This window comes from Kryptolebias marmoratus, linkage group LG15 (assembly GCF_001649575.2).
Source record: "Kryptolebias marmoratus isolate JLee-2015 linkage group LG15, ASM164957v2, whole genome shotgun sequence".
In the NCBI taxonomy this organism is placed as follows: Eukaryota; Metazoa; Chordata; class Actinopteri; order Cyprinodontiformes; family Rivulidae; genus Kryptolebias; species Kryptolebias marmoratus.
In genome coordinates, this window is record NC_051444.1 from 14577282 (window position 1) to 14594449 (window position 17168).

The following is a 17168-nucleotide window of genomic DNA, read 5'->3' on the forward strand; positions in this document are numbered from 1 at the left end:
CATGTGGCTTTTTGCATGTTGCTAAACCAGCAAGGAGTGTGAATTGTGAGTTTATCTGTGTGCAACTAAAGAGCAATGGTGTTCAGGGAGCGCTTTTAATTAGCGCTCTTGAAGTTATCCAGTGACCCACATCACATAATGAAAGCTACACAAATGTTCTATTTACACATCTTTTCTTAGTAATGTGTGACCACTGGGACAGCCTGTTGGTTGAATATGCAGGGTCAAAAAAAGGGAAGAGCAAGTTTAGCTGAGCTACGTTGGCGTGTTGTCCAGGGCACGCTGAAATTGAACTGTAATTTACAAATGGTATATTTGTGACCTGCCTGTCTGACCTGCAAACCTGCAGACTTTTTAGTTCAGCATGTACTCATTAATGACATACTTTGAAAGTCCAATTTCAAGAGTTTCTTCAGATCTAATATGGTAATATATTTTCATTGTAACTTTCAAAGCAATGCATTAAAGTGGATTACAGGAAGGGATAAGATGAATTAAACCAATAATGCAACAATAAAATACAAGTATGTAACATTTACATTAATCATGCCAAAGGCTTTCACAAAAGGGGAAGTTTTAAAAGGAATCTTTGAGGGAATTTTCTGTCTGTAACTTCAAGAAGGAGAGAAATCTAAAAAAAAGGGGAGGTCCATAATGAAAAAGGCCAGAACTCAAATGTCACAATCTGGGACTAGGGAACAGTTAGCAAGGTAATATCTGCAGATCTTAATAGTTGAGAGGTATAAATTAGGTCAAACAGCTTAATTTATATTTAGGAAAGCATTTAAGATTTTGGAGCCAACCAGTGCAAATTTAAAATCAATTTAAAATCTAAATCCTGAAAAAAATCATTACAAAACAAACAAAACAAAATAAAATAAGAAAAACAGTTTGGTAATGCTTTTTTATGCTCATACTGGGTCTACCCACAGTGTTTTGAAACAACTAGAGATGGTGGAAATAGCCAAGACTAAATTTTAATGTGGTGAATCATAGTGGATTTTCCTAAGAGTCGACAAACATGCTTTTGTTAGTCATCACTGAAATAAATTATCATAGTTTTGAAATTATCTTAAGTTGAAAAAAAAACAAAACATCTTTGACTGGAACAAGCTGCTCAATATTGTGGTGATTAGCACAGTTGCCTAACAGCAAGACGGCCACAGATTTGAATTTTAGTTTGTCCACCTCCACCGGCAACAGGATCGAATGGGTTCAGAAACTAAGTGAGTGACTTTGACTAGCAATCAAAACTGAGGTTATAATTAAAAATAACTCCTAGTGTGGGTGATAATACTTGACAGACTGCCAAGATTAAAAATAACAGGACTGAAAAAACTGGGGGAATTCAATAGAATGACTTTAAACCTATTATCACAGATTTTAAAGACGTCTTGGGCCATTCAGGGTTTTATGTCAGAGAGACAAATTGTACATTTTGCAAGGTTCCTGGGATCTGTGGGTTTTATTAGCTTCCATTTAAAACTGGAACAATAGTCAGGCTGATGAGCTGCAGGGCTAGAGGCTTTAGTGTGATTTTAGCACTGTCATCTGCCTTCCAGTAGTGGCCTTAGCATTAAGAAGTCAGAGGAGAGTGCAGGCTGGAGCTTCCTTATGCAATCATCTGTATAAGGCTTGATATTCCCTAACCTTCCACCTTCACAGCGCCTTGCCTCAGCTAAGACGGGTTAATAAAACTGTTTTTAACACCCTGCTCTCTTTTCAGAGGGTGTGTTAAATTGCTCTTTCACCAATGATTCGGTGTCTGTGAAAGAACTGGGTCACAAGCACTCTCTTCAAGGAAGGTAGCGCACACAAACTGAATTCAGATTCTGATAGCACCTTCACTTTCATGACTGCAGCCTCTTCTAAAAGACACATCATGCTCAGATTACTGAATGTGTTTTTTTAAGTAAAGGATGAAAGGAACAGGAACTGCATACTACATGTCTTTGCACGTGCATGGATGAATTTTAGTGGACAAAGATTCTTCCTTACCATCAGTCTTTTTACGATTTACTGTGCGGTTTTACGAAGGTAAAAGTGTTGCTATTGCCTTTAGCAACCCAAAATGTACTCAGAATCTGAGCTGCACTGTTTGTTAAACATTATTTGCTTCAGCAGTAAATGCAACAAAGCAATCCCATCCCACAGCAAATGAATGAGCACAGGTCCCTAGTTATCACTGCTTATTGTTCCAATCAGGCTGGCTTTGAAAGGGAAGGCACGCTCTCCTTTGGACAGCTCATTAAGATAACACACAAACGTGGCTCCCCATCATCCTGGGTTTATTAAAGTGAGGCTCATTTTAGCTCTTTTGTCTCATGCAGGAACCTCTGGCTTTGTCAGCGCCATTGAAGCCAGATGGCAAAACAAAGCTGCCTGTCTGAATTGCTTAGAGAGGGATCTCATAAGACAGAGCCATTAGCTTGACTTCACAAGCTCACCGCCCAGAATATCCACCTGGTTCCTCCAGGTGCATCGATGATGACGAAAACAGGAGAGGGCAAGCGTGGCTGCATGTTTCTGTCTTGTCGCTGAGTTGCAGACACGCTACAGTTTTTCAGCTGCCTTCTCCATTTCCCAGCCCCTTTAGCTAAAGCTGAACTATTAAGTCCTGCTAGTTGTGGGAAGGCTGACCCCGCTCCTGGCTGCACAGATTCCTCCCTGAAACATTCATGAGAAAGGGAATAGAGAATAAAAGCCATTGTCCCCCTTCACTCAGAGGCTCTCCTTCACCTCTCAGCTTATTAAAATCATATGGTATTAACTTTGGCGTTCACTGAAAGGCTAAATAATTCAATCGGAATAAAAAGTAAGTTAAATTAATAACTCTAATGACATTAATGCTTGAGGGAGAACTGCTAAGACTGCGAGAGGTAGTCACTGAAGCTAGTAATGCAGAAGAAGCTTGCCCTGAGTGCTAATGGAAAAATTAATTCTGGACTCATAAGGTCATATTTCTACTAAGCAAAATATCACAATCACTCTAATCACACAAAAAGAAGCACACAAAGCACTATTCTGTTTTGGTTCACCAGCACTCTCAAGAGCAAAAATATAAACACTCAGCAATTCTGGATTTTGAATAATCATTCTGTTTTTTCTGCTGAGAGTTAGATTAGACATTGCACTTTCTATCAGCACTCTCTATGAAAAATATGTTTGTCAAGAAAATAAGAAGACAGGAAAAAAGGCAAGAATCTGGTTCTGTGACCAAAGTAAAAAAAAAAAAAAACTAAGAGCTGCCCAACGGCATCTCTGAAACTCACAGTTTTAGTGCATTCATGAATTATCTCTTTAATTATTTTGCACAAAAACAGATGAGTCTGCACTGAAAAAAGGTTTTCCAGGGTTGCGTATTGCACTTGGTGAGGAGTGGTAAATCTTTGAGTCTTCTTCTTACAATCATTTTGTCAGTCGTGATTGAGGTCAACTTTGGTGATAATTGAGACAAAAAATATCAGACATGGCATGGATTTTATGATATAGTAAGGATATAATTGAACAGATAACTTAAGGTCATTACATTTTATAGATGTATGGATTCTTGTATAAATACAAAAGCTTCATGTTATGGCTTTTCCATGGCATCTTGCTTGACACAAATACAAGGTTGTCAGAAGCTCTTTTTGGTACTTTTTATTGGCTAGTCATCCATACAACCACAGACAGATGTGAGGGGTGAGCAATGGAGTGGATATATGCGAAAACGTGAAAGTGTTAAAAAATGAAAACATGTTTTTTTTTTTGCCTGACAGCAAAGTGGAAACAACCCGATTTAGGAAGACTGCCACAGCTAAGCAACCTTATCAAACAGAAAGTGGCAATAACGGTTGGCGCCAACCCGTTCTAACTGTTAGCAAAATATCTCATGAACCACTGGATGGATTTCAATGAAACTCTCAGAAAGTAACGGTTGAATGTTAGGGGTGTAAGGACATCTCGTGGCACAAGATTGTGTTATGCTGTTTGTTTTACTGAACAAGTCCTGAAAAAAAAAATTCAAAACCAATTCAAATGAATAAAAACATACAAAACACATTTCAGCCAGAATTGCAATCAGTTTGACTTGACAGACATTATCATTTGCATGCATGACGTGACAGTAATATTGCTGGCACTTTGAGAGCGACTTGAAAATTGTCAAGATAGATTTTACTGTTATAGTTATAACCTTCGGGGATCATAATGTAAAAGACTTCATCACCTAATTAGGCAGCATTTACAAATCTGCATCAAACTGCAGACTATGCAGAAAGCAAATGATAATAAGAATAAATGGTTAGAGGGATGGATAAGTAAATAAAGGCTATGCAGCTTTAGAAAAAAAAAATTCAACTGAAAGTGTCTGCTGAACACATGAGAGGATAAAACTTGACCAGGTGTGGATTCACTGACCTGTCTTTGATTCCTCTTCTTCCAGCTCTTTGGCCTCCTCAGCTGTGGGAAGACAGAATTGTTATTATCAACAGGAGCCAGAGTAGAAAGGCAGATGTATAATGACAAAGCCATCACTTCACCAGAAGTCCACGGTGAGCGGATCCCTTTACAGTTCAGAGGACAAGCTGTGACAACGACAACGCTCAACATAATGGTTCCGCCATAACATCATACACATGCACACAGCAATATCTGCTCTTTAACCTTCTGTCCAGCACTTCCAAAAGTACAATAATCACATTAGGCTTTAGCTATTAACCTTCAGAAAATCCACTGTTAACGGCGTTAGCAAGGTAACCCAGTGAAGGTGCTCACGTTCCCAAAAGCAAAGGACACGTATGTGCATACACGCATCAAGGCTAAAAACAACCTGAACCAAATTCTCATTTCATTTTGGCTCATAATTTATAATTTACTGTCCATGCCTGAAATTAAACAGATTATTCAACACGACCTAATGACAAGACAACATAATTTATATGTTTACATTGCTGTATTGTAGTATAAATTTTGACTGATTGCAGAGATCTTAATCTGTTCGGGAAAGAAAAAAACAAAAAAAAACAAAACAAAAACAAACTCATTATCAAAGCAGCAGCAGCAGAACGAGCTGTTTCAAACACCCTGTATATGAAAAATCCAAATCGCATCCGTAGTTTAGCTTCCACTGTGTTATGATGTGTTTTGAAATTACATTAAAAAATACATTTCACCTTACTGTGCTTTGCATACAATACCTCAAAACCTAACAATATCATTTGTGGTACCAGTGAGATAGGCAAAAGCAATCACTGGTACAGTTTTAAGGTGGTTAGTTCCTCTGTAAAGCCTCAAGTTCAAAATGTGGAAACCTTCTGGGGGGGAAAACCCCCCACAAAAGACCCTTGAAAATGCAATATATACACTACGTTCACATTCTCAGAACCGCAGTGTAAAATTAATACAGATGTGTGAAACCTTTTCCACTCCACCAGCCACCTTACCAATGTGGCAGTGTTGGAAATACCTTGAGGGAGCAGACTTTGATAGAAGAGTGCGGCTCATTTAAAGGCACCTTAAGGTCAGGGTGAGTACGAGGGCACCCAGAGAGAAGCAAGTGAGAGCTCCCTCCCTTGTACATAGAGTGATACAACTTTATACCCCTGCTGCTTGCATTCACAGTGTGTGGGGGGAGAAAGAGGGTGGTTATGGCTTAAGTGCAAAAGCTGGACAAAATACAATAAAAGACAGGAGAGTCTGGGGACAGAAACAGCTGCTCATTGAAGCCAGAAAAATGTTACTGTTCCATGTCATCCTGCCTTCTGCTCATTTTTTCCACACAGCTGAAGTGGTGCAGGACTGTTATTGAAGAAAAATAAAATAAAATAGAAGGCCTTTAGGCGTTAAAAGGCATAGGGCTTAGTGACCTCTGCATTTGTACAGAACAGTTTTAAATAAAATATTTTACATTTTTAATACGAAGTCTTGATTTAAAGAATATATCTAGTTAATTTTGGGCCAGGGTACAAATAAACATTTGCTTTTGGGAAACAATTTTCCCAAAGGATAGGGGTAAAAAAAAACATTTTTCTCACATCAGTTATAATATGAGAATCACACAGGAAAAAAAAAAATCAACAGATCAACAGTAACTTCTGAACTGAGATAAGCCTTAAATATCTAAAAATTAACCTTTGTAAACCATGTGCACCTCACTGGTAAAAGCCCGTAGGGGAAAACAACACCTCCCTTATGACTTCTTCACTCACATAGGGGAAATCTGTCCCACGTCGATTACACATGTTCCCAAGAGAAGGTTTGATTAAATCACATGCTTGTCTGAATGTAAAAGCAGCTTTGGAGGAATGGATCACTGGCTTTGGATAGGTCATTGAAAGCATATATTAGAAACAAGAGCCTTTTTACATAGTCATTATGCAAAGAAGGCCAAACAGAGGAGTGAATGATAAAATACAATATCTGTGAGAGCACAGTCATACTAGTGCTGAGTTACAACATTGGTTTTGAGACTGAGCTTCCTCTACCGACTGCAGTACCACAAGCTGCTCTGCTCCGTTTTGATACACATCCCAGTGCTCCACATACATTATGACAAGGAAGAAAAATGACTTACTCACTTCTCCACTTTTACTGACCTTCTACCCTCGCTACCCAGACATAGTGAAAAGAGAGTCAACTTCAATCTGGCCAAACTCAAGAATACCATTAAAAGATAAGACAAGCACAATTAGGTTGCACATCCCTGTTTTCTGCCCTCCTAACAGCTTAAGATGTGTGCACGGGAACCTTATTATGCCTTTTTCTATATTCATATATTATCCCTCTATCAGGAGTATAATAGACTGAACGATTTGTGAAGACGTCACAGTCTTCAGGTTTGTACTTGGAAAACCCCCAAGACTCCGGAAATGCTGCTGGCAGGGGACAAAATAAGATTTAACATTTCAATAAGGCAGACAGCGGACGACCTCATAATGAATCCTGCCTTCAGTGTTAAGGCTGCAGGCGAGACGAACACTTCCTCATCCAGTCCACTGAAGAAAAGGGCCCCAAAACCCTTCGAGGCCCTTCCCCACGGGAGGAACTGCATTATATTTCTCTCTTTCCATTTCATTTGATTTCATATGTTCCATGCAGCTATTTACTCTTTCCTCTGAGTCTGTGTCACTTCCATATTTATTTTTAAACCTCTGGGCCCTGGTGCAGACTCTGGCTGACCTTTATTTAAATGTCTTCTCCACTCTGAGCAGAACTCATTACAGCAGAGCTGGTGGCTTTGCAGTATCTATCTCATTTCAAAAGTTTTTCTTTTTGCACTTGCGGCAACGCTCAGCTATATATTCCGCAATGCTAATTACTGGGGCCAAGTAATGATGTTCTTCTCTGTCATCCCACCATTCAAGATTCTGCTAAATGCATTAACTAAGACTCCCTCTAGATCCTCAAAGTTTTTTGACGAGTTAGCATCTCATCGATGATATCTGGTGATATCCATATATTGGGCCTTCCATGTGGAATGTAACAACATGCCAGGGCTGAAAAAAAGGCAACGTGAACATTTTTGTTTTTGTCGTTGTTTTCTACTGAATTAATTTTTTGCCCCTATAAAACAACATATTTATTCCAAAACATTATGATTAAAGGAATATTAATCTCTAACCAAATTTCAAGAAAACTGCATTTGTTTGCTTGATGTTTATGTGTGAAACATTCATCACATTGTGTCCATTTTAAGCTTCTCCCAGTTCTCACTCGCTATTTTTTTGTTTTGTTTTGTTTTTAGCTATGCTAGGTTTCTGCTTTAAACCCTGTGCACTACAATAAACAGCTTCTACATGCCAACATAGCCCCAGTACACAAACTCATGTGGTGGATTTTCTGAAATAATGGTGGACTTAAGAAATAAACAAGATAATTGGCCTTTTGTGGCAATTTATGAAATACTATGGCAGGTCACAAGTTCAACAGAGCACAAAGTGTCTGCAGAAGTTGTTATAGGAGTCAAAATGAAGCAGGAGGTATATATAACCTTTGGGGTTTGTGGTTGGTGCAGATTCAGACCCATGAGCCAATCAGCTTCCACAAAGCGCTCATGATCAGAGCGTGCACAAACCCCAGAACCAATCACTAAAGAGGAGCTTCACAACCCACATCTGTCCCATTCCCCAGTACAGAAGAATGAAGAATGATTCAGTAATCAAAATGAAATGTCCTTATTTGCAATTACTCATAATAGCCTTTTTATCCACAAAAATCAAATATTGAACATAATACAATTTTCCATCTACACTTGACACTGACTTGCTTGCTGATATATTTTAGAATCAAAGGACAAACACCTTCACCATGGATTAACATTTTCTTAAATCAGACCTAACCCCCACCTATGATCATGAGGTACAGATCATGGCTGAAAAAATGAGATCCCAGATACAAGAGGCTGACATGTGCTAGAAGCTGCTTGTCATCCAGAAGCATCTGAATCCACACAAGCCTAAATCAATTATACTATTAAACAATGTAACTGACATTAACCAATATTAGTCAGACAATGGCAACAAAATCAAACATTTGTTACAGCTAGACAGCACGCATAGATTGTTTTGATTGTGTCATTATGTTTCTCCAAAGACAAGTTAGACATACAGAATGTCATCGTGCTGAAATGCAATTTCTTTTTTAAGAAAGTCAATGAGATGTTTGCTGTGATGGTAATGTCAAAATAAAAGGGGACAACCTATCCATTTCCATGCAAATCATGTACAATAGTATAAAAATGGGTATGTTGCCCATAATAGGTAATCATATAGAATAGACAATAATCAAAACAAATGTCTTTTGTAAACATCTATGGATTATTGCAATATTTGTTAATTTTGTAGTGCAGTAGTACACTATTGTGTTGTTGCATATATGATGCTGCAACACACTGCATTTTGTCTGCTGGGTTGTTGTGTGATGAGTTTAAGGAATCATCCTGTATTTTAATTAATACCTAGGGAAAGATGGAAGGGTCTGAAAGGATTAGAAGTTAAAATGTATTATTTACCAAGCTTTTCAACTGTCTTTATAGTAGTCCAACAAAAAACAGGAAATCATTTCATTACTGTATTGTTTTTTTTGTGCTTCTATGTGTGTGTGGATATACCCTTGCAGTTTCCACTAATCTGATATTCAGAGCTTATATTTACTGCTAATGAAGGCGAGACAGACCCCGAAAATGCTGTTTAAACAACATTGTAGACTGAATACCAAATTGCAACAGGATCGTGACCAATGAGGAAAGGGGGAAAAGAGTAGGGTTAAATGTGTGCCTCCTTTTCGTTCCTACATTCTCTCCTGGCCTCCTCACAGCTCTCCTTGATCTTCCTGCGGCAAACGGCAGCCAGAGCAATGAGTAGCACCAGCAGACACACTGCCAGGCCAATGGTTACCCAGAGAGCCACTTGGGGGAATGCGATGTTCTGACCTGAAGCAGAGAGGGCAGAGAGGGAGAAACAGGAAGAGAAGATAAAACCTCATTATTCAGCCTTATACTGCTAAAAAAAGAGTGCAGCTGTCACTACAGCTTTCATCAGCATTAGTCTGTCATTTCACAACTTTGCAATTAGAATTTTTCTTCGAGAAAAAGATATTCCAGTTCTACTGCAGAACAAGAACAACACAGATACATGGTTAATGGCCACTGCTATCACTGTCAACAATTACACATTTATTCCTTATTAGGCTACGCTTTCGGAAACACAGCAAAAGCCGGAGAAAACAAAAACGAGTGTGTACCTTGTTTAATGTGAACACAGTAAGAGCTTCTTTACTAGTGTCCAATTAAGACTTTTGTGTCCTGCAATTGTGTCCAGATGGCAGATAGCTTAACAGTCGCACAAGCAAGACTGTGTTGTCATTTCACTCAGAACTCATTGGCACGGCTTTCATAGGACGCTGGCACTATCACACTCCTCTGCCTTCTGCTACATATTGCTCAGATGTCAAAAGTTCTGATGTTTTTTTTTTGTTTTAATATTTTCCAGCTTCTTAATATCATCAATAATGTTCAGTATACTGACAGTAAAATTACAATTTGGACACTAGGAAACACAAAAGAATCAAATCAGCCTATGATTATTTTTCCTTCTCAAAATGTTTAGAAAAATTTCCTTTACATGTTTTCTTTTTTCTGTGGTTGGACAAATCCAAAATCAGCTGTAAACTTTTAAAACCCACATGTGTTTCCTGCCGTACACTGTTAAGCTAACACTCAGCACTACAGTAATACATTCAAATTATTTTGCAGACAATTAAGTGTCCAAGTCGGTAAAAGTATCCTGGCAAACTGCTAACTGATGAAGGGGAATAAAACTTGGTCAGCAAGACAAAAAAGATATCAGACACAGCCAAATTTCCCTAGGGTATTCAAACTGAATAGAGGGGGAAGAAAAGGAAAGGGGAAAAAAAAGCAGAGGCACTAAATAGCTATAAGCTGGGCTGTAGCACATGCGGTCCTTTTTTCAGAGAGAGCCCGCTCTGGGCAGAGGAAAAAAAAAACAAACTGAAAAATGAATGGCATAAAAGAGATTTAATGATAAAGCATTTGTAAGGACTTGGCATCAAGTATGACAGAGTACAGACTATATTACAGCCCAGACAAAATGAATTTTCCTTTCTTACATGTAAAAATCATTTCATTTTGCTACAAAGCAAATACGCTTGGTCCAAAAAAAAAAACAAAAGAAAAAAAACAAAAAAAAGGAGAGTTAGGACTTTTTCGAGATGGCAATATCATTTGGTCAGCCCATTGGTCCACTTTTCAGCAGCTATTAGATGGACTGCCATGACATTTCTGATTCCCTGACAATGAATCCTAATGACTTTGGGGAGCAGGTGGATTACCCCCGACTTTCCTCAGAAATGATTCACTGTAGTGCTACGAAACTCAGAACACATTAATTCTTTAACTTCCACTGAAATGCCACCATCAAATCGAATTGTACACTTTAGCAACTCAGATTTGAGGACAAGCAACTGCAAAACTGTGTCAATATCAGCTTGCCAACGTGTTCAAGAGGATTGCTATCACGGTAATCACGCTGGTTTACAAGAGCATCTTCGCTGTGACTGTGCAAGTATGCTGACATTAACATTGAGGGAAAAATGTTAATGCCCACATGTGACTGTCTAAAGCCTTAAAAAGTCAGGAGCAGGGCTGTCGACTCTGAGTCTTGTTATCTCACTGAGTTCTATCTGACTTTATTGTGGTTAACAGCAGTAACAGATAAAACAAAATCACATTATGATCTATATGGAACTGTTGCTAGAACTGACAGTAAAGTCAATTACATTTTGCATATATAGTGACTATATTTATCCAGTTTTAAAGTAAACATTTGCTGTTTTAGTTAACTACATGTATCTATTTCTAAAAAAGTCTCTAAGCATACAAGGTGCTGTAATGATTTGTTGCTGCTGCTTCTGTAAAGTGGATAAACAACAAAATGTCACAGCGAAAGGATAAAATCTGGAAAGTCAATCTTGTCATTTTGATGAAGCTGCGTAAGCCTCCCCAGGGTAGTCATGACTGATGACACTGAGGCTCTCTGTCCACGGAGCGCTCCGTTCTGCTATATTTAAAAAATGACCATTTGAAACCCGCTGGCAACAAAGACAGAAATGTGTACGAAACAGCACTAATCTTATACAAACCTTTAACATCTCTAGAGTCAGGAAAATAACAGATATGTTTGGCATTTTGTGATGAGTAAAGAAGGTGCAGAGCTCTTTGTTTTCACGGTCTTTCTCATTCACTCCACTCTCGCATCTTCTCACCACACTCTCCCTCCCTTAAGGCAGACTGATAAAGACAAATGCCATAGTCCGCTATCATTGGAACGCCGAGGCCCAAAGGGCTGCAGGGTCATATTTTTCTTTTTCTCTTGTTTGATGATGTGATTTTGTTTTCTTCAGAAATAGATTTGTCTCTAATGGCTCTGTTTACCTATCCTCTCTTTTCCCCTTTTCTTATTCCCTCTGTGCAGGGGGGAAGGATGGAGCGCTTTGGGCTTCACTGTAACATTATCCAGAGTCTGCAGACTAGAGACGTGCCCCAAACAGGACAAGCTTCACTTTGTCCATTTGGAGTTAAAGTGCATATGTGAGAGTGATTATTAATAAATTCTCAAAAAGTACATATTAGAATAATCAAATTATAAATATAAAATGATTTGTGGAAAACAATGCTAGAACTATGTGAAACATTTTTGGACTTATCTGTAGTTGTTTGGGATAATTTCTGACAAATAGCTGCACATGTATTGTGCAAAATAAGATTCCCCTATTAACATATATATTACGTTTCCATGTATGCAATAATGTTGCCAAATTATTATCAGAACATTGAATCTTTGGGTGCAACAGGTCATTGAAATCAGCTCACACCAATCTATGTGTAAAATACACCGTTTTTTACTCAAGCTGCTAACAATGTTGAGGGATATTATTCCAGTAAACAAAATACACTGTTGACTTTTTTTTCCTCCATATTTCTGTTTTTATTTTAAAAAATACTATAAACAAGTTCTAGTAGGTTGAATGATTTCATTTTTGTTTTGTCACCACACCACAATTCCTGGTGTCTACTGCGGCAACAACAAACAGCATAAAGTACAAAACTAATACATGTTCATACAAGCAATGTGAGAATTATACAGGTACAATCGGTGGGAGGGGAGCCAATACGTACACATGAAGTCCATCCCATCCAATACGGACACATGCTAGGGAAAGTCTTACAATTTTTCTAGTATTTGCTTTTTTAACAAAATGTCTGCCATCTCTACTACAAGTATATTTGATAATATATGACATCCAGTCCAATAGTTCACATAAAACCCAATAATCTTTGTGATCAAATGTCACAAAGGAAATATTCTGTAGCCAAAAAAAAAGTGTTACCAAAATAAACCTTTAACTTCCAAGAGCAGAGCTCTAAAATGTTTCAAACATCAGCAACAAAACGACAAAAAAAAGAGATCTTAGAACCAAATATTTATAGTTAACTTCTTGGTTTGATTTTAAAAATAAACCTCTCTTTGGCTCACAGTCTACTGTACTGAGTATAGGCTATTATTCTAGTCTGAAACAGTTACACTTGCTATTAATCTAATCAAAAACAATTTCAGATCCATCTTTTTATTTCAGTAAATAGTGGAATTGTTAAGGATCACCAAAATGTTTTTATTATATTTGTATGCATTTGTTTTTTCACTTTTTTATGGTTTTGGTAACATATTTTATGTTCTATTTGTATTTTTTTTTCTTTTTACATGCTTCATAGTTGGAAAATACTACAACCAATTTCTCACCAAATTGCTGAGAAGTAGTTTGAAGGAGCCAATAAAGAAACATGATGACTTGGCATTCCAAACTCATTTGAGCAAGCCCAATATCTGAGGTTTTAAAGGTTTTACAGTGTAATGCCATTTTACAAATGGTGTTTCTGTGAAGCACTGTGCCAACACTACAAGTTTTGAAACTACACAATATTGTGACTGTCTTTTTTTCTTCTTTCCTGTACATATAATAAGATTTGTTGCTGTGTCTGTCCCTTGTAGACTTTTGTTGAGCACTGTCAAATTTATTTTCAAAATAATACAAAAGTATATAAAACCAGCTGTTACAATTCAGTGTTCACAACATTCCTTTTCAGCCATAATAACCACCTGGAGTGCTTTCTTGACAAATACTTCTTATAAGTTGTGGCTGTTTTGTGTTCCATAGGAGGCCACAGAAGACTGCGAGGGTAAAAATAGATATTTAATGGGGGCACGCAAGAGAATGATAAAACACCACCTCCATATGGAGCCTCTACACAGGGCGCGACGCCAGAAATTAAGCTTCCTTAGTCTCTGGAAGACACTATAGGGGACTCACAAGGTGCCAGCTTAAGTATTGTTTGGGCTTCAGTGAATGTGAGAGACAAGATTTGCAGGTCTTTTTACAAGCCTGAGTGTTTTCTCTCCAGCACCTTTGGTAGAATAAAGTGCTTCTAAGACTCTCCTGCCTGTCATCTTGGTTCTGCAACATAAAGACAGTGGAGATCAAAGCTGAATTCTCTCTGTCACCCCAGTTTTACCTGCCTACAAGACACCTAGCCTCTTAAGCTGGGACCAAAGGAGAATAATGTCCCCTGACAGAAAGATGGCTTCGGGCTAAGAAAAGCCTCAAGCTCATTGCAGACAAGCTGGAAAGATGAGGAAGAGGAGCGGAAGAGTCAATTAGGTTTTTCTTTCATTGTCACAATGAACAACTTGGCCTTACACTGCCTGGCTGTGGAAATAGCAGAAAAGAAAAGGGGGACCTGAAAGGTGAAGAGTTGATCACAGAGGAATGATGTGGACTTGGGGCTAGCCCAGAGGTGGAACAGGGCCCGGCTCTACTGGAGGGCCTATGCTGGCCTTCAACAGGAGAACAAACTGTAAACAAACTTATAGTGTGTATCTCACTCTTGGCCACATGACAGACATACAGTATTAGGCAATACTGTATGATGGAAGAAACAGTAAATTGAATGACAAAATTAACAATTGTATTTAAATTACAGTCATCTGAGACTCAAGAGGTGATTGATGCTTATTATTTTAGTGAGTGGAAACAGATGAACTATCATTGGTGATTTAAATGTCTTCCTTCACTTCTTGTAGAGCACAGTCAACCTCACAGAAAAGATGCAGGGGGGGAAAGAAATCGAGTAATGGAGAGGGAACGACCTCTGTGTCAGTGTACATGGATTAGCCAAAATGAAAAACATGAGCATGAATATTAGAATTACATTGAACAAATGCTTTTGAATATGTTTCGGCCTCAGCTTTAATTATAAACCTCACATGCGTCTATCAAGACCATAGAACCCTCTCCACTCAGCTGCAGCATTGAAAACCTTATGACTACACAGCCACACCAGCTGCTCTTGTTATATTTCTAGAAACACCTCTCCTCACTGGGTAAAGACAAGGAGCTGACTTGTAGAGGGAAAACTTGGCAAACTGAGATTGATGGTGACAGGTTTCCATCCTGTCAGCATCTTTGCTCTGAGCCTTCGCTCCTTTTTGCATTTCAGTAAATAGCTTTTCAGCAAGATGCTACCTCAGTGTCTTATTGGCATGCGGAGAGGTAATGCGCTGATCTCTAGGACAACCCAGCACCCATTTACTTACACAATTTGTTTGACATTATTGCCCTTCCCTTGATGCTATGGGCTTGTGGCAAACACGAGTGTATGATGTGCAGACTTGCACATTAAACAGAGTAATGGCTCTGCATTTATAGGAATAAAGTTCCTAACAGCCTTCTTTTTTTTTTTCTCAGCTGGAGAACTATAAAAGCCATCTGGTGGTGGGGGGCAGTGATGGAGGGTACGTGAGGGAGTTAGGTGGATAAGTTAGTGAGTCCGTGAAGGTTGAAGGGACAAAGTAAGGCGGTGAGTGACCCGGTGACCCACGCATGTAAAAAACAAGGTAGGAAAGTGCATTCCTGGAACTGCAAGGGAGCGAACATAAAGGTAGCAACAGCAGAGATGCTGGACTGTGATTGAATTACAATGAGATTGTTAGCTTGTTTCAGTTGTTTTTTTTAAGTTTCACTCTTCTCTGAACTTGTAAATTGTCTCTCAGAGCTGTCACGGTGCTACTGACCTTTCTCTATGGGAAAGTTGACACAAAGTACAGAGGTAAGCTGCCTTTAGTGCAGTGCTATGGATTTAGAATGATGAGTTCTTGTGATAAGGTTGCCTTAGCAGTGAAATAAGGCAGACTTTAATCTGACTGATCAATAGGTGAAGCATTTCTTGCTGTTCAACTGTGTTACAATGCTCAGAGACACTTAAGTAGTCACATAGAGATTGACTAATTTAGAGTACTTGGAAAGTTAGATCAGGTAGGAATGAAATGACTTTGGTGCCCTAAATTATCAACAAGATTTTAAATAAGCCTGAGGAGACACAACTACGAATATATAAAACATGTTTTTCCTTAGCTTTTGTGCAGAGGAAATACCTACTTGTTCTGTTGGAGTTACATAAGTAATATAATTCAACACATGACACAAAATGTGAAGAAACATTAGCTAATTGTTTTAATATGTCACACTAGGGATTCTTTGAGCCACACGAAATTTGGAAAGAATGATTTCAAGTTAACACTAAGATGAGTTAGAGTCAGGATTTGGGAATTTTTTTTGTATCTTTGTAAATAAAGGTAATCCCATACCCAGTAGACTATCTAATTATCTGAATATAAAGCTGTGAGCCAACCACATGGCTGTCATGTTAGCAGGGCAGAGGGTACATTACAAGCAGAGGGGTATAAGAAAGTATAATAAGCTCTTTGGTGGAATATGCAAACACTAGCCAATGGTGGAGGTGGGCAATATAACCAGAATAAACTTCACACCAATAGAGATACATGCCCTGATCTGGATTTGAAAACACTATTTGTTCTGATAGAGAATGAATTTTAAATGTCACGTCAAAGTGCACCACAAGCATCAGGGTGCTGGATGTTACCCAATAAGCATACGGCTTGAGTTTTCGCTAAAACAAACACACATTTGCATGCAAAAAAGGGCGGGTGAAGAAATGGAGTCAGACAGCTAAATTGAGAAAAGCAAACCATGAGGAAACATGTCAGCTAGTGTAAGGGATATTTGAAAATATGCTGCAGCTCTGCCACAAGCACTACTGGCACTGACGTAAAAAGGAAAAATCACATAGAAGGCAGTTCAGGCAATGTCCCTGTCCTAATGATAAGACAAGTCGACTGTGGAGAGACATGGTGAAATACCAGGATTCGTGCTACATGAAACAGACTTGCAAGTATTTTACTAAAAAAAAAGGATACCAAATTTGTAGAGCAACGGTAGTGAGAAAAACAAACAAACACACACACACAGTGTTAGCTGCATATTGTGATGGAGCATTTTATTTTTTGCCAACCATGAAACTTCTTCATATTTGTTGGAAATTAGATCAACAGGTCTCAAAAGATCAGTACTACAATCTAACAAAACAATAGAATGAAAACAACATATGTCATTACAATCAGTTTTCTAAGTGTATTTTTGGATACATTTTGTGTTAAAATATGTAGCGTGGTAGAGGAACGGACAACTTGATTGTCTTACAAAACATCCTGACCATCTCATCCAACATCTAGCCTGTGCTAACTGACTCTCAGCAT

The 17168-nt window shown here is 38.4% G+C and overlaps 1 protein-coding gene across 3 annotated transcripts in view; it reads right to left on the reverse strand.

Moving 5' to 3' along the window:
- The window catches only part of cd276 (CD276 molecule), a 63077-nt gene that overhangs the window by 14797 nt on the left and 31112 nt on the right, over window positions 1–17168 (reverse strand). For 2 of the 3 annotated variants that reach the window (XM_017423577.3, XM_025007536.2), the window contains exons 5-6: window positions 9275–9412; window positions 4402–4443 (exon numbers count right to left, since the gene is read on the reverse strand). In XM_017423577.3, coding sequence (XP_017279066.1) covers window positions 4402–4443; window positions 9275–9412 — 180 coding nt within the window. The remainder of the gene's footprint in view (window positions 1–4401; window positions 4444–9274; window positions 9413–17168) is intronic. The other variant, XM_025007537.2, reaches the window with a different exon arrangement.